This window comes from Thalassophryne amazonica, chromosome 10 (assembly GCF_902500255.1).
Source record: "Thalassophryne amazonica chromosome 10, fThaAma1.1, whole genome shotgun sequence".
Lineage (NCBI taxonomy): Eukaryota > Metazoa > Chordata > Actinopteri > Batrachoidiformes > Batrachoididae > Thalassophryne > Thalassophryne amazonica.
In genome coordinates, this window is record NC_047112.1 from 62,769,278 (window position 1) to 62,791,753 (window position 22,476).

At 40.5% G+C, this 22,476-nt stretch overlaps 1 protein-coding gene across 1 annotated transcript in view; it reads left to right on the forward strand.

Annotated features, from left to right (window-relative positions):
* Positions 1–21,517, forward strand: part of crb1 (crumbs cell polarity complex component 1) — a 114,036-nt gene extending 92,519 nt beyond the window's left edge. Inside the window, 1 exon segment of the mRNA XM_034180113.1 lies at positions 20,343–21,517. Coding sequence (XP_034036004.1) covers positions 20,343–20,564 — 222 coding nt within the window. The 3' untranslated portion in view covers positions 20,565–21,517.
* Positions 21,518–22,476: the final 959 nt, after the last annotated feature.

Below are 22,476 nucleotides of genomic sequence, written 5' to 3' on the forward strand. Positions count from 1 at the left end.
ATGTGCAATATGGGACGTGCAGTATGGGATATATGTGCAATATGAGACAATGACAATGTGGAATTAGTGCAATATGAGTTATGTTTGTTGGGGATAGTGCAATATGAGACAAATGTCTAACTGGAATGGTGTAATTTAGAGGTCTCTGAGCTCGCCCCCCCCAAAAAATCTCCTGATGTTCTTAACATTTATTGAAGTATGTGTGAGGGTGGCCATTGCTTTTGAGGATGCACAAGCAAATTTCATTGTGCTGATTTCTGTGAAATGACAATAAAGGTGATTCTGATTCTGAGAAAGGGTTTAAATCATCACAAATGTCAAAGGAATAATTTTATAGATTTTAGTTTAGACATGCCAATTGAATAAAGTTCCTCATTTTTCACTGAGTAGTCATTTATTTGCACCATATATTTACAGCCATTGTTGTCAAATGTCTGTGGTCTGTTCAAGGGGACGATGAGCTCGTCTGTCTGTTTAGACATTAATTAATTTAATTTATTTATTTAATTTATGTCCAACTTCAAAATTACACTCGAATCCATCAAAAGCCCAAATATCCCAGTTTTACACCAGCATTTGAGTACAGCTCACATTTATTGAAGTACATGGAACTGAACAGTGTGAAAAGGGTATTTAAACATCAAACAACCTGATCCATGCAGAAATATTCATCTGTAAATAAATGCGAAATGATGCCACAATGTATTTTTTTAAGAACCAATTTAAAAGTGAAAAAGAATAAAATATGTGAAGGTGAAGTTAAAAATCTGTATGTAATATTATTATTTGTTCATGTTATGATAAGGGTATTTTGGATTTATCGCAGATCAACTGAGTAAACAAATCCACACTGTTTTCATCCATGTAGGGGTATCAAGCGATGATCCACCTGACTCAAACTGTGTCCCTCACCTGAGGATGAGCTACGATGAGGAACAGACACTGGGAAGTTCACTGAAGAAGAAAACAAGAAGCGTACGGGGAAAAGTCAGAAGCACAATACAGTTATTGGCTCTGTCAGATTTGTCTCGTCCTCACTCTTGGAGGCTGTCTGTCTGTCTGTCTGTCCCCTGTGAGTCCGGGTGAAAAGAATGCAGCACTTTGACAAATGTCTTTAAGTTTTTGAAGTACTGCACTGTCAGGTAGTTCAGGTGATGGTGTATACTTAACCCACTTCACTTTGCTTGTTTCTTTTCAAGAAGTGTTTGAATTCAGATACCAGAATCAGAATCAGAATAGCTTTTATTCGCCAAGTATCTACAAGAAAACAAGGAATTTGACTCCGGTTTAAGCTGTACTCTCTCTGTACGAGCATGTAGAATATATACACTAAACACTGAAAAATTCACATAGATGGAGATGCACAGGACAGACTGGATGATGGATGTGTAGAAGATGATGAGCAGTTCCTGGGGCAGGTTGAACTTCCTGAGCTGTCTGAGGAAATATATCCTCTGCTGAGCCTTTTTCCTGATCAATCAATCAATCAATCAATTTTTTTTTTTATATAGCGCCAAATCACAACAAACAGTTGCCCCAAGGCGCTTTATATTGTAAGGCAAGGCCATACAATAATTATGTAAAACCCCAACGGTCAAAACGACCCCCTGTGAGCAAGCACTTGGCTACAGTGGGAAGGAAAAACTCCCTTTTAACAGGAAGAAACCTCCAGCAGAACCAGGCTCAGGGAGGGGCAGTCTTCTGCTGGGACTGGTTGGGGCTGAGGGAGAGAACCAGGAAAAAGACATGCTGTGGAGGGGAGCAGAGATCGATCACTAATGATTAAATGCAGAGTGGTGCATACAGAGCAAAAAGAGAAAGAAACAGTGCATCATGGGAACCCCCCAGCAGTCTACGTCTATAGCAGCATAACTAAGGGATGGTTCAGGGTCACCTGATCCAGCCCTAACTATAAGCTTTAGCAAAAAGGAAAGTTTTAAGCCTAATCTTAAAAGTAGAGAGGGTGTCTGTCTCCCTGATCTGAATTGGGAGCTGGTTCCACAGGAGAGGAGCCTGAAAGCTGAAGGCTCTGCCTCCCATTCTACTCTTACAAACCCTAGGAACTACAAGTAAGCCTGCAGTCTGAGAGCGAAGCGCTCTATTGGGGTGATATGGTACTACGAGGTCCCTAAGATAAGATGGGACCTGATTATTCAAAACCTTATAAGTAAGAAGAAGAATTTTAAATTCTATTCTAGAATTAACAGGAAGCCAATGAAGAGAGGCCAATATGGGTGAGATATGCTCTCTCCTTCTAGTCCCCGTCAGCACTCTAGCTGCAGCATTTTGAATTAACTGAAGGCTTTTTAGGGAACTTTTAGGACAACCTGATAATAATGAATTACAATAGTCCAGCCTAGAGGAAATAAATGCATGAATTAGTTTTTCAGCATCACTCTGAGACAAGACCTTTCTGATTTTAGAGATATTGCGTAAATGCAAAAAAGCAGTCCTACATATTTGTTTAATATGCGCTTTGAATGACATATCCTGATCAAAAATGACTCCAAGATTTCTCACAGTATTACTAGAGGTCAGGGTAATGCCATCCAGAGTAAGGATCTGGTTAGACACCATGTTTCTAAGATTTGTGGGGCCAAGAACAATAACTTCAGTTTTATCTGAGTTTAAAAGCAGGAAATTAGAGGTCATCCATGTCTTTGTCTGTAAGACAATCCTGCAGTTTAGCTAATTGGTGTGTGTCCTCTGGCTTCATGGATAGATAAAGCTGGGTATCATCTGCGTAACAATGAAAATTTAAGCAATACCGTCTAATAATACTGCCTAAGGGAAGCATATATAAAGTGAATAAAATTGATGATGGCATCTATGTGGAAGGTCCACTTCAGATCCTGGGAGACGGTGGATCCCAGGAGCTGGAAATGTCCACAGTAGATACAGTGTTGTTGTGGAGGGGGGGAGTTTCTCCTGAAGTCCACTATCATCTCCACAGTCTTGAGGAGTTTCAGCTCCAGTTTGTTCTGACTACACCAAAGGACCAGCTGTTCCACCTCCTGTCTGACCTCAGATTGACCTACAGAGCAAAAAGAAGTGTATTCTGAGATCATTATTACATATACAGATGAAAACACCTTTCCATAAAAAAAAAATCATCTGATAAGAATCATTGCGATTAATACACCAGATATAGTTTTTATGGTATTCACAATAGTGAATGATGTTCTTATGATTTATCATGTGTTGATGTCATTTGCATTGCAAAAGTACACATACAGTAGTGTTCAGAATAATAGTAGTGCTATGTGACTAAAAAGATTAATCCAGGTTTTGAGTATATTTCTTATTGTTACATGGGAAACAAGGTACCAGTAGATTCAGTAGATTCTCACAAATCCAACAAGACCAAGCATTCATGATATGCACACTCTTTAGGCTATGAAATTGGGCTATTAGTAAAAAAAAAAAAAGTAGAAAAGGGGGTGTTCATAATAATAGTAGCATCTGCTGTTGACGCTACAAACTCAAAACTATTATGTTCAAACTGCTTTTTCAGCAATCCTGTGAATCACTAAACTAGTATTTAGTTGTATAACCACAGTTTTTCATGATTTCCTCACATCTGCGAGGCATTAATTTTGTTGGTTTGGAACCAAGATTTTGTTGGTTTACTAGTGTGCTTGGGGTCATTGTCTTGTTGAAACACCCATTTCAAGGGCATGTCCTCTTCAGCATAAGGCAACATGACCTCTTCAAGTATTTTGACATATCCAAACTGATCCATGATACCTGGTATGCGATATATAGGCCCAACACCATAGTAGGAGTAACATGCCCATATCATGATGCTTGCACCACCATGCTTCACTGTCTTCACTGTGAACTGTGGCTTGAATTCAGAGTTTGGGGGTCGTCTCACAAACTGTCTGCGGCCCTTGGACCCAAAAAGAACAATTTTACTCTCATCAGTCCACAAAATATCCCTTCATTTCTCTTTAGCCCAGTTGATGTGTTCTTTGGCAAATTGTAACCTCTTCTGCACATGTCTTTTATTTAACAGAGGGACTTTGTGGGGGATTCTTGCAAATAAATTAGCTTCACACAGGCGTCTTCTAACTGTCACAGCACTTACAGGTAACTCCAGACTGTCTTTGATCATCCTGGAGCTGATCAATGGGTGAGCCTTTGCCATTCTGGTTATTCTTCAATTCATTTTGATGGTTGTTTTCTGTTTTCTTCCACGCGTCTTTGATTTTTTTCTCCATTATAAAGCATTGGAAATCATTGTAGATGAACAGCCTATAATTTTTTGCACCTGCGTATACGTTTTCCCCTCTCCAATCAACTTTTTAATCAAACTACGCTGTTCTTCTGAACAATGTCTTGAACGTCCCATTTTCCTCAGGCTTTCAAAGAGAAAAGCATGTTCAACAGGTGCTGGCTTCTTCCTTAAATAGGGGACCTGATTCACAGTTGTATGTTCCACAAAATTGACGAACTCACTGACCAAATGCCACACTACTATGAACACCTCCTTTTCTACTTTTTTTTTACTAATAGCCCAATTTCATAGCCTTAAGAGTGTGCACATCATGAATGCTTGGTCTTGTTGAATTTGTGAGAATCTACTGAATCTACTGGTACCTTGTTTCCCATGTAACAATAAGAAATATACTCAACACCTGGATTAATCTTTTTAGTTACATAGCACTACTATTATTCTGAACACTACTGTATGTATACACACACTGCCCAAACCAATCTATTTGTTTTATACAGTGAGTTCAAAATAAAAATGTTTCGACATGAAAAATATTTTTGTTGGTCATGTTGTCATTTGTGCATCTAAACTCTGACCAAAGTCATGGGGGCCAATCAAAACGTCTGTTTTACACTGTTCATTGTATGATTTCAAATGTAAGATGGATGTTCATTTGAAGGTTATCAAAAATAGACATGCCAGTTTAAATCTGGAGAACACATTTTGATTTACCTGTTCCCAGAATGTAAGACTGTAAATTATATTATATTTGTTTATTTCAGATGTGTACATGGAAAAAACACCAAAAGTATAAATATAAAAATTACAAACAGTATAAAGAATGTAAAGGCAAATTAACCTTCCATTGTCAGATCAATTTAAAATCCTTAGACTGATCAGTTCCCCAGTTCTCGTAATAATAGTAATTACATCTGCCAAGGCGTATTGGCGTTTCTTTATTTACGAGTATTTATCTGTCTGTCTGTCTGTTATCAAGATTACTGCAGGGATTTTGATGATATTTTCAGTACAAATACTGTAGATATTAGGCCATGGAAGATTCCATAAAATTTTGGAGGTGATACAGATCCGGATCTGGATTCTGGATCAAGTTTCACTTTATATAGGCTTTTAAGGATTACGTCAAAATTACTTCACGGATTCTCACCAAATTTGCACCACAGATACAGTGGTATGTTTGGGCACCCTGATGATTTCCATGATTTTCCTTTATAGGTCATTGGTTATTTGGATCAGCAATTTCAGTTAAATATATCATATAGCAGATGAACACAGTGATATTTCAGAAGTGAAATGAAGTGTCTAGTATTTACAGAAAGTATGCAATAATTCTTTAAACAAAATTAGGCAGGGTTGACTTGTTTAGTATCACTTAGCTTGACAATTGCTAAAAGGAAAAAAGTGCACTGTCATCATTGTGGTTGTGAGTAAGTTACTGTAACGTGGTTTGGAAGCATTCAAAATATTTTCACTCAGGTTTAATATCAGACATAATATGTATATGTCGCAGACATGAACGAGCAAAGTTCTTCAGCATCTCACCATGTCAATGAGGTCCTTCAGACTGTTTTTTGAGTAAATGCTTCAGGGGAGCATTAGCATGGCTAAAACATTTCAGCTTATGGGGGGGCCTCCACCTCCAGACCCCCCAATTACAGACCTCTTATAACCCCCTGCCACTTTAAGAATTTTTTAATGTAGATGTAAATTAATATTCAAACTTTTCAGCTAGTTGACAATAGGGCTGTACAATATGGCCAAATTATCATATCTCAATATTGTCATATCAATATGATATACGATATGACTATGATTTCATACAAAGTGCAACAACAGGGAAAAATAAAACATTCTTAAACAAAACAGTAATAATACCACACTCATTTTGCACTCATCATAAGGTTTGGATATACACACACACACACTCATCTTCAACTGCTTAGTCCAACTAAGGGTCGCGGGGGGCTGGAGCCTATCCCAGCAGTCATAGAACATGAGGCGGGGTACACCCAGGACAGGACACCAATCTGTCGCAAGGCCACAAACAGATAAACAAACAGTCACACCCACACGCACACCTATGTCTTTGGATGCGGGAGGAAACCGGAGCACCCAGAGAAAACCCACACATACACAGGGAGAACATGCAAACTCCACACAGAAAGGCCACAGGCAGGAACTGAACCCATGACCTTCTCGCTGTGAGGCAACAGTGCCAACCACAAAGCCACCGTGCTAGCCAGGTTTGGATACAGTGCCTTCCAAAAGTATTGGAACACTTGGTATTTCACACATTTTGTGTATGACGACACTACATCAGTGTTCCAAAATGCTGCTAAGCCGAAATTAACATGCATTATTGTTGATGAAAAAAGACAAGACTAAAATGTTTTGCATAAAATAAAAACTAAAATAAAATCCCTCTCCATTTTTGTGTTTTGAATGTGCGGGACGTTCAAAAATCTACTTTTAAAATAATGCTGTCTCTGTTTTGTTGTTCTTTCCATCTGCAGCGGGGTGGCGGGGGGGGGGGGGGGGGATTGACAAAGGTCAATCTCAGTTTGTACAGGGGTCAAAAGTTAAAGTTGCTCCAATTTTGGTAAAAAACTGTGAAAATTGTCTGATCAGCTCTCTGAGGCTCAGATTAAAGACACTGTACTGTGTGTAAATTTTTAACACAGCACCAAACGCTACATCCGTCCAATATCATATGAGAAATTTGGTGAAAATCTGTGATGTAGTTTTGATATAATCCTCATAAGCCTATATAAAGTGAAATCTTGATCCAGAATCAGGATCCGGATCACCTCCCGAATTCAGTGGAGTCTCCATGGTCTAATATCTATCTGTAGTGAAAATATCATCAAAATCCATGCAGTAGTTTAGACGTAATCCTGCTAACAGACAGACAAATAAATCAATAAATACAGTGGGGGAAATAAGTATTTGACCCACTGTCGATTTTGCAAGTTTTCCCACCTACAAAGAATGGAGAGGTCTGTATTCTTTATTGTAGGTACACTTCAACTGCGAGAGACAGAATCTAAAAAAAAAATATCCAGAACATCACATTGAATGATTTTTAAATACTTAATTTGCATTTTATTGCATGAAATAACTATTTGATCCACTAGAAAAACAGAGCTTAACAATTATTACAGAAACATTTGTCTGCCATTATAGAGGTCAGACGTTTCCTGTAGTTCGTGACCAAGTTTGCACACTGCAACAGGGATTTTGGTCCACTCCTCCATACAGATCTTTTCCAGATCTTGCAGGTTTGGAGTTTCAGCTCCCTCCAAAGATTTTATATAGAGTTCAGGTCTGGAGACTGGCCAGGCCACTCCAGGACCTTGACATGCTTCTTACGGAGCCCCTCCTTAGTTGCCCAGGCTGTGTGTTTGGGGTCATTGTCATGCTGGAAGACCCAGCCATGACCCATTTTCAATGCTCTTACTGAGGGAAGGAGGTTGTTTGCCAAAATCTTGCAATACATGACCCCATCCATCCGCCCTTCAATACGGTGCAGTCGTCCTGTCCCCTTTGCAGAAGAGCCTGAGGAACGGTCGTCCGTAATCCAGGCAGGGACGGAGGGAGCCACCCCCATCTTTCTGAGCTTCTCTCTCAGTAAGAGAGGCTGGATGGTGTTAAAAAAAGAAACCTCTTTTTGTGTTGTTAATACTTCCGTTGTGTTGTCTTTTTGTGTGAATTTGCAGCCGACACGTTCGCAAGCGAAAGTGTTACATGTACTTTGTTGTATTTGTTAGTCTTCTGTGTTTTCACACATTTTCTCAATGTGCAAGATGCTCTTTGATACAAATACCTGTTAATTAATAGATGCAGGTATTTTTGGGGGGGGAGGGGGCACAAGTGTTTTCTGCATTTGTTAATGTCTTAATTTTCTGTTTTTGAGAATTTAGTTATCTGTTCATTCAACTCAGTGCATTTTACAGTTTGCTTTAGCAAAGGTTAAAGGATGTTTATGTTCAGTCTTATGAGGGGACACAGAGATCAGCATGTCCGTTTTCGTTAGTGTAATATCTCAAGTACCAGTTGACCAGTTTTATTCATATTTAGCATAATGGTGTACTTGGGTGTTGCTCTGACACCCGTCCATTGTGGGGACCTTTGAGTCAATTTCAAAGTCACAGAAAGTTATTTAAGATTTTGTCATTGCCACCCTTGTTGGCGCAATATCAGAAGAACCAGTTGACCAATTTCATTCATATGTAGTAAAGAGTGTACTTGAGTGATCCCTGACACTTTGTATTACTCATTTGTGGGGACTGGGAGGGTTATATCATCTCCTGATGACTCTTGTAGCTGTGTGTGTGTGCATATATATATATATATATATATATATATATATATATACACACACACGAAGGCCGAGTACTCAATCTGCTGCCTGGCGTGACCCCTAAAAGCGGTTGATTAATATCTCTTAATAAGATGTGTGTATCCCAAAATAACCCCAGAGTTCACACGCAGGGCTGCAGCGTGAGTATACACATGCGTGCACTTTGATGCAGTTTGTACTTTTCATGCACCTGTGACACACGTGCGTAGGCATGAAGAACGAGGCACTTCTTCACTGATGTGGCCATCCTTTGAGAGAGAAAAGCAGAACTGCGCCTCGGCAGCAAAAAAAAAAGAAAAAAAAAAAGGGAAAAAAAGCAGCATCTGGCGCTGAAGTGCAGCTTCAGCAGAGAGCTGGTGGCATTCACTGAAACATATGAGGGCAGCTTATCTGGCAGGCGCGCACACAGAGCGGGCTGATAGTGCTGACAGTGTGCAAGACGCTCTGCAGAGGTGGCCTCCCCCTGCACCTTAGAGACTGGTTAGTTAGACATCTCGGTGTCTGTGTGGCACTCGGTGACTGATGGCAGGTCCTGGCTGCAGGCTGCTCCGGCTCGCTTGTGTTACACTCGCTGTGACAGCCGAATATGCCACACTGACAGGTAAGCACTTTCCAGGAGTCAACAAAGACCTGTATGTGAGAGGAAAGAAACTCTTCAGCTTCAGAGCTGCAGGTATTTTTTTGTGCCGAGGATACAGATATTTTTATTAGAATGATGTTAGGATTTCCATGTTGATTGCTGCATGTAAACTTTGCTGACTTATGGTTTATTTTTCGTGTAAGCTGACAAGTTCAGTAAGAAGTGTCAGCCAGGACTTTGTGTGTGTGTGTGTGTGTGTTCTGTAGTGATACTTACAGCTGTTGTGGTGTTGCTTAACTTTGTAGCAGCTTTGCTGAATGTCACGACTATCACGCCGACCACCGCCGCTGATGTAAGTGCACCTGCTCCTCCTGCTCGTGGCTGCACATCACTAACAAATCCTGATCTGCATGGGGAACTTTGATTTAATGGGTTTGTCTGTTGACATCAGAGGTCTACATCGGCAGGGGAAGGAGGGGCACCAACTCCCCCCAGGGTTGACTGGGGGGGCACTTTTAATTTACATGACATCAGTTGATCAAACGTTTTTTTGCTCCGATCCAATTCAATGAGAATCTGCTAAGTCCCGACCCTCTATTTTTCTTAGCTATTACACTGCAAGAACATTAAAGTCGTTTTCAAATATATTTATTGTGAAACATTTCTTTCAACAAGGCACTTGGTCTGACATTTACATGTTTCTTATTAGAAAGAAAAAATCTGACACATACATAAACAACAAAAAGGCATAGTGACAATATCTATAATAGAAATAAAAATATTCAAAACATAAGAAACAATAACAGTAACACAATAATAATACTTAAAATAAAAAAACAATAAACAGCAATAGCCCGCTGTAAAGAAATTAAGTATTAAATACAAGACCTACAAGACATACAGGACAAGCCCCCCCTCCTAATCTGGAGATATCTGAAAAAATGATTCTTCGGTAATTTAAATTTCTCCTGGAGTTGTTGAAAAGAGGCAAAGGTGCCCCTAATGTACAGGTCCCCAATGCTTCCTATTCCCAACTCCTTCCACACATTGAATGCTCCATCCAAAGTGGAGGGGATGAAGGTAGGGTTGGCCGCTATTGGCAACAGAGAGGACAGCGCACTAAGGTTGAAATGCTTTTTCAGTTGTTCCATGTCCTAATAGTGTCATGAATGATAAGATTATTCTTGTAACATGCTCTGTTGATCTTCACAGGTGCTAATATAACTGCTCTAATATGGTAAACAGTCTTCACGCTCCATCTCCAACCCATTGAAAGGTGAAGGGGCATCCTCTAACCAGTGTGCAAATAGAGCGCAACCCAGCAGCCCAATAGTATTGCTTGAAGTCGGGTAGTACTAACCCTCCAACAAATTTATGTTTACAGAGGTGTTCTTTTTTAATTCTATGTGCTTTATAGTTCCATATAAAAGGAAGAATAATGGAGTCTAGTTTCTTAAAGAAAGATTTAGTGAGAAATATGAGTAGGTTTTGAAAAAGGTAAAGTATCTGAGGGAGAAAAATAATTTTAATGGCATTGACTCTTCCCAGAAGGGAAATTGGTAGTGTTCTCCAAAACTGAATGTTGTGCTCCAGTTTTCTTAGCAAGGCTGGGAAGTTGGCCTTATAAAGGGCGCTATAGTTCTTGGTGATTGTCACTCCTAAGTAAGTTAAATTGTCCTGGACTACACGCAAAGGAAGCTGTTTGAGCCACTCCTGATCTCCCAATCGTATTGGTAACAACTCACTTTTACCCCAATTAATCCTATACCCAGAAAACACCAAACGAGCTAAACACCTCCAATATTGAAGGAATAGTTATTGGTGGTTCTGTAATATATAACAAGATGTCATCTGCATACAAAGAAATCTTGTTCTTGGTGCATTCTGTTTCATAGCCATGTATCCTGGAATGTGCACGGATAGTTTCCGCAAGTGGTTCTTTGGTTAGGGCAAAGAGCAACGGACTAAGTGGACAACCCTGTCTAGTACCTCTACCCTGCTGAAATGGAGCAGACAGTCTGATTTGTAAGTATCTTAGCACAGGGGTTATTGTACAGTAGCTTGATCCAGGACAGAAATGTATGGCCACACCCAAACTTTTCCAGGACCGCAAAGAGGTAGGGCCATCCACCTGTTGAATGCCTTTTACGCATCTAGGCTAAGGATGACAGGTCTTGTGTGGGTGGCCTATTACAGTACATAATATTAAGAACACGTCTGAGGTTGTGAAAGAGTTTTCTATTGGATAAACCAAACCCCGTTGGTCTGGATGCACTAATTTGCCCATGAAGGCATATAGCCTCTTGGCTAGTGTCTAGCAAGAATTTTTGGTCAGTGTTTAATAAGGAAATTGGCCTATATGAGCCCACTTCTTCTGGGGTCCTTTCCTTTTTTTTAATAATAGGGTGATGGTGCTTCAGTTAGAGTTTGCGGTAACACACCGCCTCATGTGACAGGTATATAGTGCACGCAAATACGGAACCAACAATACGCCAAATTTTTTGTATATCTCATTACTGAGCCCATCGGGGCCTGGGCTTTTGCCATTGTTCCGCGATCTAATAGTTGCTAGTAGCTCCTCACAGCTAATGTCTGCATTTAAGATCTTACGCTCTGCTTCACTTAAAGATGGGAGGTTGCATTTATCCAGAAATGACTGTGCTGCATCTGGTGATGTATTATGTTCGGATGTGTATAAATCTTTGTAGAATTGCATGAATCAGTCATTAATGTCTTCATGTGAAGTGAGGGCAAGTCCCACTCCTGAATTGATTTTCTGAATTGCTCTGTCATTTTCAATTTTACGTAATTGTCTTGCTAGTAATTTATGCGGTTTATCACCAAACTCAAAGTGCTTTTGTTTTACAAAAACAAAGGCTCTGCTAATCTTATCAGACAGTATTTTATTCAGCTCGTATTTGAGTGCAGCGATCTTTGTGTGTTTTCCCAAAGAGGGTTATTGAGCATTATCTCTGTCTAGCTGACTAATTTGTTTTTCTAATTCCATTTGTCGTTCCTTATTACTCTTTTTAAGGGATGATTGAAAAGAGATAACACAGCCTCTGAAATACACCTTAAAGGTTTCCCACAATAGTGTGGGTGAAATGTCATCTTTATCATTAGTTTCAAAGAAGAGTTTTATGTACGTTTCTAGGTATTCACAAAACTTGATGTTTGTAAGGAGTTCTGGATTGAATCTCCAGTTTTTCTGGTTGGATACATGCCCAGGGAGCTTAAGTGCAAATGACACTGGGCTATGGTCAGAAATAATAATGTTGTGGTATTTAGCATTGTAACAGTAAGGCAATAATTTGCCATCAACTAGGAAAAAGTCTATCCTTGTGTAAACATTGTGTACTTTGGAATGAAAGGAATACTCTCTGCCTTAAGAATTAGAGATCCGCCAAACATCAGAAAGATTCATATTCTCTGTATATGACCTAAGGAGATTGCATGCCTTTGAGGGTTCTATTCTAATGGTAGAAGATCTATCCAGGTATGTATCCAAAACAAAATTAAAGTCACCACCAGCTTAGTGTTGGAAATGTCTGGTATCAAATTTATGACTTTTCTGAAAAATTCCGGGTCGTCATGGTTTGGTCCGTATATATTCAGTAAGGTCATTGGAGTGGAATGAATTTCCCCCACAACAATTACATACCTCCCGTCCTTGTCAGCAATTGTGGACATTTGTTTAAAAGGAACCCCCCTGCGGATTAGAATAGCTGCACCTCTAGCCTTTATGGAAAAATTAGAGTGGTAAATTTGCTGTATCCACCTACATCTAAGTCTTCCGTGTGAGTCATTCTTTAGGTGTGTTTCTTGTAGAAAGATAATATCCACTTGTAATGATTTAAGATGAGCAAGCACTTTACCTCTCTTAACTGGTTCATTAATACCATTCACGTTCCATGAGCAGAAGTTTAAATTGCCACCACTCTTCCCAAATTGTTTCCCAGCATGCATTATATGGACAGAATAAAGGCATACCTTAGTCTCTTCCTCTTTCTTGCTTGGTACATACGACCACAAACTAAATAGCACTCCTTCCCACCCTCCCACCCTAGAAACATACAGATGTAGAAAAAATAATAACAATAATAATAATAAAATAAAATAAAATATATATTGTCAGCCTGACAGTTAGTGCAAAATAGGAACCTTCCAAAAAGAGAATATACTCTTAATTTTAACAACTAACAGTGAATAACTCTTCATTCTAGTAGCTCTGCAGTTATAGAATTCCTAACCAAACCTATTTGAATTCAATTTAAGTGTTAAACACCCTCCCAGGGATACAATGAACAATATGTGATCTTCAAAATTGTTGTTGGCCTATTGATTGGAAAAGGCAAAAATAAATAGCCATAGAAATGACCTTCTGAAACTTAAGCTTGCTTTCTTTCTTCCTTTTTTTTGTAAACAGACAAAACAAACCCAAAACGCCAATTAAGGAAAGAGAGTAGTAGTAATGTTACGTTACCCTGTAACGTCAGCATTGAAGTAGGTTAGGTGACCCACCCCTATATGTCCAAAAGGGAATGTTTATATAATTTTGGCTCACAGCAGTGCAAGTGGTCTCATGCGTCTTCTCCACCGTCACCTTTCTCCTTCAGGTGTTTCGTGATCGTGGCCAAATAGGCGTTCAGCAAACAAACGCGCCTTCTCTGCGTCTGTGAATGTAGTCTCCTTCCCGTTGTGCATAACTCTTAGCTGGCTGGGTATATAAGACCGAATCTCACTCCAGGTTTATCCCGCAGTAGGTTTCTGGCGGGGGTGAAAGCCGCACGGCATTTGACAACAGCAGGGGGGACGTCTCTGAAAATTTGAATTCGCTCGTCTTGATATGTGAGGGTTCTAGACTGCATTACTTTCTTCAGAATCTCCTCGAAGGCATGACAGTAGTGCACCCTGATGATCAGATGCCGAGGCGGTTCGTTATCATCCGGGCGTACTCGCAGTGCCCTGTGAGCTCGGTCAATCACTGGTCTTTCATCCAGCTGTAGGACATTTGTCAGCAGCTAAGCTACGAAGTCTCTAGTTTTGTGTCCATTTTCCAGCCCCTCTTTAACTCCTGCAATTCTCAAATTCTGCCGTTTAGACCGCCCCTCAAGGTCCAGGCACTTTTCTGAGTTGGCCGACTTGACTTTGCAGTGCCTTAACTTTAGCTTCGAGATCCGTAACAGCATCGGAATTAGCATTAGCTGACTCAACTAAACTTTTCAGTGTGTCATTTTGGCCATCAAGGCGAGCATGTGCAGTAATAAATGCATTGTCACTTTCCGCCTTCACCGCAGCAATTTCACCTCTCAAAACTGTACTCACGTCAGCAATCTTTTCATCAGTCTTGGTGCAAATGTCTGATTTAGCTTGTGACAAGTCCGCCTGTAGAGCTGCTATAGCGGCTAGCACTGCCTGCTGATCCGCGCTTTGAGTGCTTGTTTCGGGGTTGTCTTTCCCACTCCGGCTCGGTGCTTTGGTTGGGCCTCCACCCTCAGACGGTTCGGTCCTGGTGTTCGCTTTCGGTTTGCCCATTTCTGGTGCCCTTTCGTCGGTTTGAGTATCACAAATCCACAGACCTCCAAATAAATAATTTAGCTTAGTTAAATTCTGTAGGAGCTACAGCTAGCGTGTCTTATCTTCTCATCGCTCAACAGCGCCCCCTCGCAAGAACATTAAAGTCAATACATTGAATGCATAGAAAACTACCATCAATCTAAGCTGCTAATTAATGTTTTTTTGTTGTTCTCTTCTGTCAGTGCAGCACTCATGTAACAGACAGAACGCAGATTAATCAGTGTGAAATCTGATCTCAATTATTCAAAAATCACCTTGCTAGGGCCCAGTACAGATCACACCAATAGGACTGGGGATGCCCCTATTAACCCTCTGGAGTCTTGGCTATTTTGGGGTGTTTTTGACTACTTTTGGTTTTACTGTCATAATTTACCTTAAAAAACTGGCCTGTAACCTGGCCTTGTTTGGTGTCATTTTTTTCTGCACAACCTCACCTCTGTGACTTTACAGTTTTTCTTTCATTCTGACATATTCCATTAAAACAGTGACCCAATATTCACCATAAAACCTAAAATTTGAATCAGAAAAAAAATACTGTGAAAACCAGAAATATGTTTAACAAACCATTTTTATAACGTAGAATGCAAATATAATTGTAAATTTCAAAAATATATGTAAAAATGTAGCATACCAAAGTTATATACAATTCCCATTAAAATGCAGGAAATGCTTCAGGTGTATTTTGTGGCTATTTACATGCTATAAGATGCCACACAAATTATATTTGTGCCACTCAGAAAAACAATTTCTGTCCAATGCACATCAGAGGGCCCAGAAATTTGTAGATATTCCACCTCAATATCCATGTGTAATTTTCCCTAAATCCTTGTTTTGGTAGCATTTTTACTGGTGTTGGTACAGACTGTCCTGACTGTGATAGTGGCAAAAAAAACACAACAACAACAACAACAAACAACCAATAGAAAATGTGTTTTGGACTTTTGTTGGGGGGGGTCTCTCTACCTGAACTTGTGTGTTCTCTGCCCCTGGAGCCTGCTCTGTGTTCCAGGAGTCAGTGCTGGAGCAGAGTTCTGCAGTGCCGATTCCTGGAGAAGATGGAAAGAGAAGCACATAGCCCAATCCACAGTGCACATCTGTGAGCACAAATCGGTGAATCCACCTGCTCTCTACAATAAAATCCACTTCATCATCAGACTGATCACACTCTGGTTCAGACTCTGATGATGCACTCCGTACTTAGATCATCTTCATGCAGTTAAAAAAAAGAGAGACCTGATGCACTGTTCCAAGACGCCTGATTATTTTGACACACACGCTAACTACACACGCTAAAACACTCCACCACACACACTAAAACGCACTCCAAGCACGGCAAATATCACACAACTTTCAAAACTGATTGCTGTCTGCTTTTCGCTCCACACGAAACCACACTTTTCTTCTCTCAGTAACCAAATTACATGTATTGGGATCATTGTTTATTTGGTAATATATTTTACACGAGTGATAAAGAAAAAATTGTGTATTTGTTTTTACTTGTTTCCTGTCCCAGACAGAGAAACACGGAAGAAAAGTCCCATTCGCAAAATGCACACACATGCCCACACACACACCCACACCCATGTGGGGTGTGTGGGTTGTTATCAAACCCACATGGAGTTGGTGATTTTGATTGGTTAGCTTCTGAGTTTTCCACCAATGATAAACACCTCTCTCTCCTGCTGCAGTTCAGGGAGTCATATTTCATTCCAGCCCTTTCACTCCTCCCGCTGAATAATGCCTCGGTCCCACCGAATAGTAATCCATGAATAATGAGCTACGTGTGGGTGTGTCAGCAATTATTCAAAGAATGATCCACGTTTTAAGCTATTACATATCCGCTCTCTCTGTTCCTCACATGTGCCAGGTATCAGCCTCTAGTGAGCCACGACCGACCCATCATTTCAGCCACGTCCATCCTCGAATGGCTCGTGTCACCGCATATGAGCCACGTCAAGCCACATATAATCCATGTAGCGCCATGTAATGCGACATCGTTGCACGTTTAGGCATGGATTTGGTCCAAACCTCCAGCCCTCCCACACTTGGTCCCTTTAAAGTGTGCGTTTTCAATTCACAACATCCATTCAAGATGATGTCACATTTTTTAAATGCAGTCCACAAAAAAAAACAAAAAAAAGCTCCTTCACAATCCGGCCAGTGTGCGCTGTGCGCCAGGCTGTTGTTCACCTGTGTTTTAGAGTCATTAAATGCACCAGACCAGCTAGATCCAAACCACGGGTTCCTGGACAGTCGCCTCTGCACTTCTTCTCGCTGGCTTTATTTCTTCCATGGTTTACAGTCATTTTGACACCGTGAGCCAACATTTAATTTTGTGTTCTTCCGTTAATGTCTGCAAAATTGCTCTTTGTGTGCTGGCATTCTGTATTCCTCGACAGTCGCTTCTGCGCTCCTTCTCGCTGGCTTCATTTCTTTTGCGGCTTTGCTGGCTTTATTTCTTACGTGGCTTTAAATACAGTCATTTTGACACCGTGATCCAATGTTTAACTTTGTGTTCATCCGTAATTGCCTGCAAAATCACTCTTTTGTGAGCTGGCATTCTGCGTAAATGCTCGTCTTGAGCGTGAGTCATTGCGTCAGTGTGCACACAGCGCAGCTCATCTGATCCATTAACAAGCTGTTAAATTGATCATAAACATACTTTTACAGCTGATTATATAGAAAGAATGAACATGCAACTGTTTTACCAAGCTATTACAATAAAACCATCACAAATAATTACCTTTAAGCTGTTCCAAATACGTTCTCCACTTCAGTGCACAAGAGAGAGGGGAAAAAAGGATCCAGATGAAACAGTCCTCTGTGATTCCAGAAGCGATTAGAGGTGTTTTCAACATCCAAGCTCTGACAGAAAATGATTAATCCGCTACAAAATAATTATTTTATATACAGCGTCCGGAGCACAAAGCAGGTGGAATTGTAGTGCGCAACAGGGCTGAGCCAAAATAGCCAGTCTGGTCCTCATAGCTGTCAGGTGCTCTGATAATGGGCTTTTAACAGCTTCGTCCTCACCACAAACATGCCTCCTAAAATCCTTGTTTGTCCTCGTAGTAACTCGTATACAAACTGCCCCACGCTGTTGTTGCTAAATTTTGAACTTGAAATTAGTGCCACGCTCAGAGATGAGCCTTGTTAGCCACTATTCTCCCATGATTGTTGAATACCTCCTCTTGTACCAAAAACAAAAACATACTATGTGGCTCATTATTCACTGTTCATTATTTGGTGGGACCAGGGCTTAAGGAAATGAGTTGTTTTTGCTGTGGGTGTCTGCAAAACATGCAGCGAATATGACACTATTATCCCCCCCAAAATTGCGTAAATTATTCATCATAATTCAAGTTATACTTGGCCTATTAACAAAATTTAAAAAGTAGTGTGGAGGTTGAATTTCACATGTTCAACATGCATTCAAACAGACACTCAGAGTGGAGCAGATTGTGTGCTATGTCTGCTTAATTAGGTCATGTGACTTTATGCGGTGGTCCGTCAACGACTCCAGAGGGTTAATAAATTATTAAATGACACACATTACTAAAAACACTTCAGAATGCACCACTTAACAGCGAGAGAAAAAAATCCAGAGGAAATCCCCTCCTTTTTGATGAATTTATGATACCATTAATCAGATCACTTCAATCACCCCACCCCACGAAATTTGCTTATGCCACCTATGATCAGTGAGTAAAACAGAATTACGATACAAAGGTGCCCAGAAACAAGCTTGCGGCAAAGTGTACAATCTTAAATTTGTGTGGTACAGCCATATTCTTTCATATAGAATAAAGAGGTGTGCCAAAATGTGGGTATTTAAAAAAAATATTGATTGTACATCATCCAAAGGCTTAAATTATCATGTAATTATTTGGCACCACGTGCATGTGTGACATGTCCTGAAAAACTGCTCATAAAAATTTACCATTATGAGTAAAAGTAATAAATAAATGGCCATTCTTTAAATTCTTTAGGGCTCTAACCTCAATTATGAAACTGATGCAATTACATCCAAGTACCACAAGATGGTGCCACAAGCACTGCAAAGTGGCATCAGACGTGCATCATGTTTTGTATTCGTGCTTCTTATAGACATGATTCTATTTTGATGTTTGATGTTATTTGCAAATAATGAATCTTTATTGGCTCCATGAAACACCTTCTCAGACAATTAAGCAAACAACAACTCAGAGCTCATCGCTGTATCTCAGTACCCACTGAGGTTACAATGCAGATTTTGGGCTTTTGAATTACAGAAGTCAGTTTGGCTGAAATTAAAAATTTAGCCTGCTAATAACTGGAAATTTGGACCTTTGATCGTGATCAAACCTACACTCCACAAACCACTGAGGTTACAGAGCTGATCTTTCACAGCTCTCAACTTTTTAATGCTCATTAACACCCGTTTTGACCTTTGACCTGTGCAGTGGCTCATGGCTGTATCTTATTAACCCCTCAGGCTACAAAACAGATTTTGGGCTTGAATTCATCAAAGAACTCAAGTTTGAGTCAACTGAACTATTTTTTTTTTTCTTTCTGAAAATTAAAGCTCAACTTATAATGGACCAATCAGCAAAATGTTTCCACTGGAGATAAACAAAAAAACAAAAAGAAGAGAAATCAAAGTTGAATATGTACCTTTTGATGACATTATAGTAGAGGAGTACAGAATGGAAGCTGTTTATGACATAATAGTTACACCCAGGTATTGGTCATGCATAAACTTCACACACACACACACACACTGAACAGATAAGTATATCCTTTCTCACACCCAGTAGTTGATGGATGCCACACAGCCAGAAACTCAACAGACTCCTGGTGGTCTGAGAGCCGCGCGCTGCACAGCGTTTATCCCATCACCTGCTCGGGGATCTCACCATCTGCTTCGGTTGGCGTTGTTTCCTCGCATCAGTGGTGCTACACAATGAGTTCGCCATGACACACTCAAGCCCTTCGGTTGTCAATATTTTGGTGGAAAAATCGTTCTAATTTTGCTGTTTTTGTGAGGCTGTTGTGTCAAAATCACGCTCTTGGTCAGAACATGTTTCTGGAGTTTGGTTTGTGTGTTTTTCTGCTGGGATTATAAGGCTGCTGGTGAAATGTGTGTGTTTCCTGTGTTGGGGCTCATTTTGGTGTTTTTATGGTGTAGGGTGAGGAGGCCGTTCCTCAGGCAGCATCTCGTGTGTGTGATCTTCCACAGAAGGAGCGCGCTCCGCATGGCTCGCGGGTGGCTGCCGTGCTGGCACCGTGTCTGGTGGGCTTGGCGATAGTGGTGACTCTGGCTCTGGCGCTGGCTGTAGCCAAACTGCGAGAGAGGCGGCAGACGGAGGGAGGTTTCAGTCTGCGGCAGCTCGAGTCTCCCGGCGGCTGCAGCCCACCTGCTGAGCCGGGAAACACTTCCATCAGCACTTTGGCAGCGCGCGTGGAGCGCCTGGTGTAGAGCAAAGTGTGTGACAAAGAACGTGCGCAGGAGGAATACGGAAATAAAAATGATCTGTTCTCTCTGAGGTTATCTTCACCATGTTCTCCTCTCTGCCTCTGCCCCCCCACCCCCCAAAATCCTCCAGCTGACCTCTGACGGTTTGACCTCTGACATCTTGCTGCCCATCAGTCTGGTGTCCATTGTCCTGCTTCTGGTTCTGATTCTGACCTCTGTCGCCCTGGTAATGATGACCCTCAACCGGCGCGCTACCCACGGCACCTACAGCCCTAGCCGGCAAGAGAAGGAGGGATCTCGGGTGGAGATGTGGAGCATCACCCACCCACCACCTGCGGAGAGACTCATATGAAACAAATCAGGACTGTGACCATGTGCATGGGCAATTTTAGCCACTCAGGAACTGATGATCTACATCTGTCTTTCCTGACTGGCATATTTGGGCGTAGCACGTATATCTGGAATCTCTGATTATTTTTTTGAATATCTGCATTTCATCCACCTGCTGGTGATGCGCTGCACCTGCCCACAGCACATCTATTGAAATTGAAGGACTTAACTGCTCATAATTAATCACAGCTGCCAGTATCTCTGTGTCTGATCTATATTTTTAGGATAGATGGGCCAAATCTGCAAGCGTTGAATCACATTAATAGATATACAGCACAAGCAAATGGAAACAAACAAATAAAAAATAACCTCATTTCAAGCTACTTAAAACTTGAAAATCAAACAAGCTAAGAGAGATAGACTGAAATTGTCTTTTCTTCAGTTACATTCACACAAAATCCCTTCTACAGGGTTGTTGGTATGATGGTGTTATTTGAGTTTTAGAAGGCAACAGCCTTTAAACAACCAAAAAAATAACAGCTTACTTCTCCAATATAATACATTGCTCAGCTCAAACACACTCTCTCTCACACACACCGACCTTGAACATCTCCCTCACTTTTTTCTTTCAAGGTTGAAATCATACAAAATCCCTTCTGCGGGATTGTGTGAATTTGTGACCCTGTTAGAGTTTTAGAATATAACCCGTTACACAATAATGAAGGAAATGTTTAATTCCATAATTTATGACATTTCTTCCTTGCGACCCGATCTCAGACAAGCGGATGGAGATGAGATGAGATTTCTTGGTGTAAACACTCTCACAGACCCTATTCACCACATACTGTACCTTTTGCACCTACAACCCCTGGCAAAAATTATGGAATCACCGGCCTCAGAGGATGTTCATTCAGTTGTTTAATTTTGTAGAAAAAACGCAGATCACAGACATGACACAAAACTAAAGTCATTTCAAATGGCAACTTTCTGGCTTTAAGAAACACTATAAGAAATCAAGAAAAAAAGATTGTGGCAGTCAGTAACGGTTACTTTTTTAGACCAAGCAGAGGAAAAAAATATGGAATCACTCAATTCTGAGGAAAAAAGTATGGAATCACCCTGTAAATTTTCATCCCCCAAATTAACACCTGCACCTTCAAATCAGATCTGCTCATTGACATTGACCCTATGCCATGACATTGACCCTGTGTGTCTTTTTGCAAGGAATGTTTTTGCAGTTTTTGCTCTATGGCAAGATGCATTATCATCTTGAAAAATGATTTCATCATCCCCAAACATCCTTTCAATTGTCCAAAATATCAACATAAACTTGTGCATTTATTGATGATGTAATGACAGCCATCTCCCCAGTGCCTTTACCTGACATGCAGCCCCATATCATCATTGACTGTGGAAATTTACATGTTCTCTTCAGGCAGTCATCTTTATAAATCTCATTGGAAAGGCACCAAACAAAAGTTCCAGCATCATCACCTTGCCCAATGCAGATTCGAGATTCATCACTGAATATGACTTTCATCCAGTCATCCACAGTCCACAATTGCTTTTCCTTAGCCCATTGTAACCTTGTTTTTTTCTGTTTAGGTGTTAATGATGCCTTTCGTTTAGCTTTTCTGTATGTAAATCCCATTTCCTTTAGGCGGTTTCTTACAGTTCGGTCACAGACGTTGACTCCAGTTTCCTCCCATTCGTTCCTCATTTGTTTTGTTGTACATTTTTCGATTTTTGAGACATATTGCTTTAAGTTTTCTGTCTTGACGCTTTGATGTCTTCCTTGGTCTACCAGTATGTTTGCCTTTAACAACCTTCCCATGTTGTTTGTATTTGGGCCAGAGTTTAGACACAGCTGACTGTGAACAACCAACATCTTTTGCAACATTGCGTGATGATTTACTCTCTTTTAAGAGTTTGAT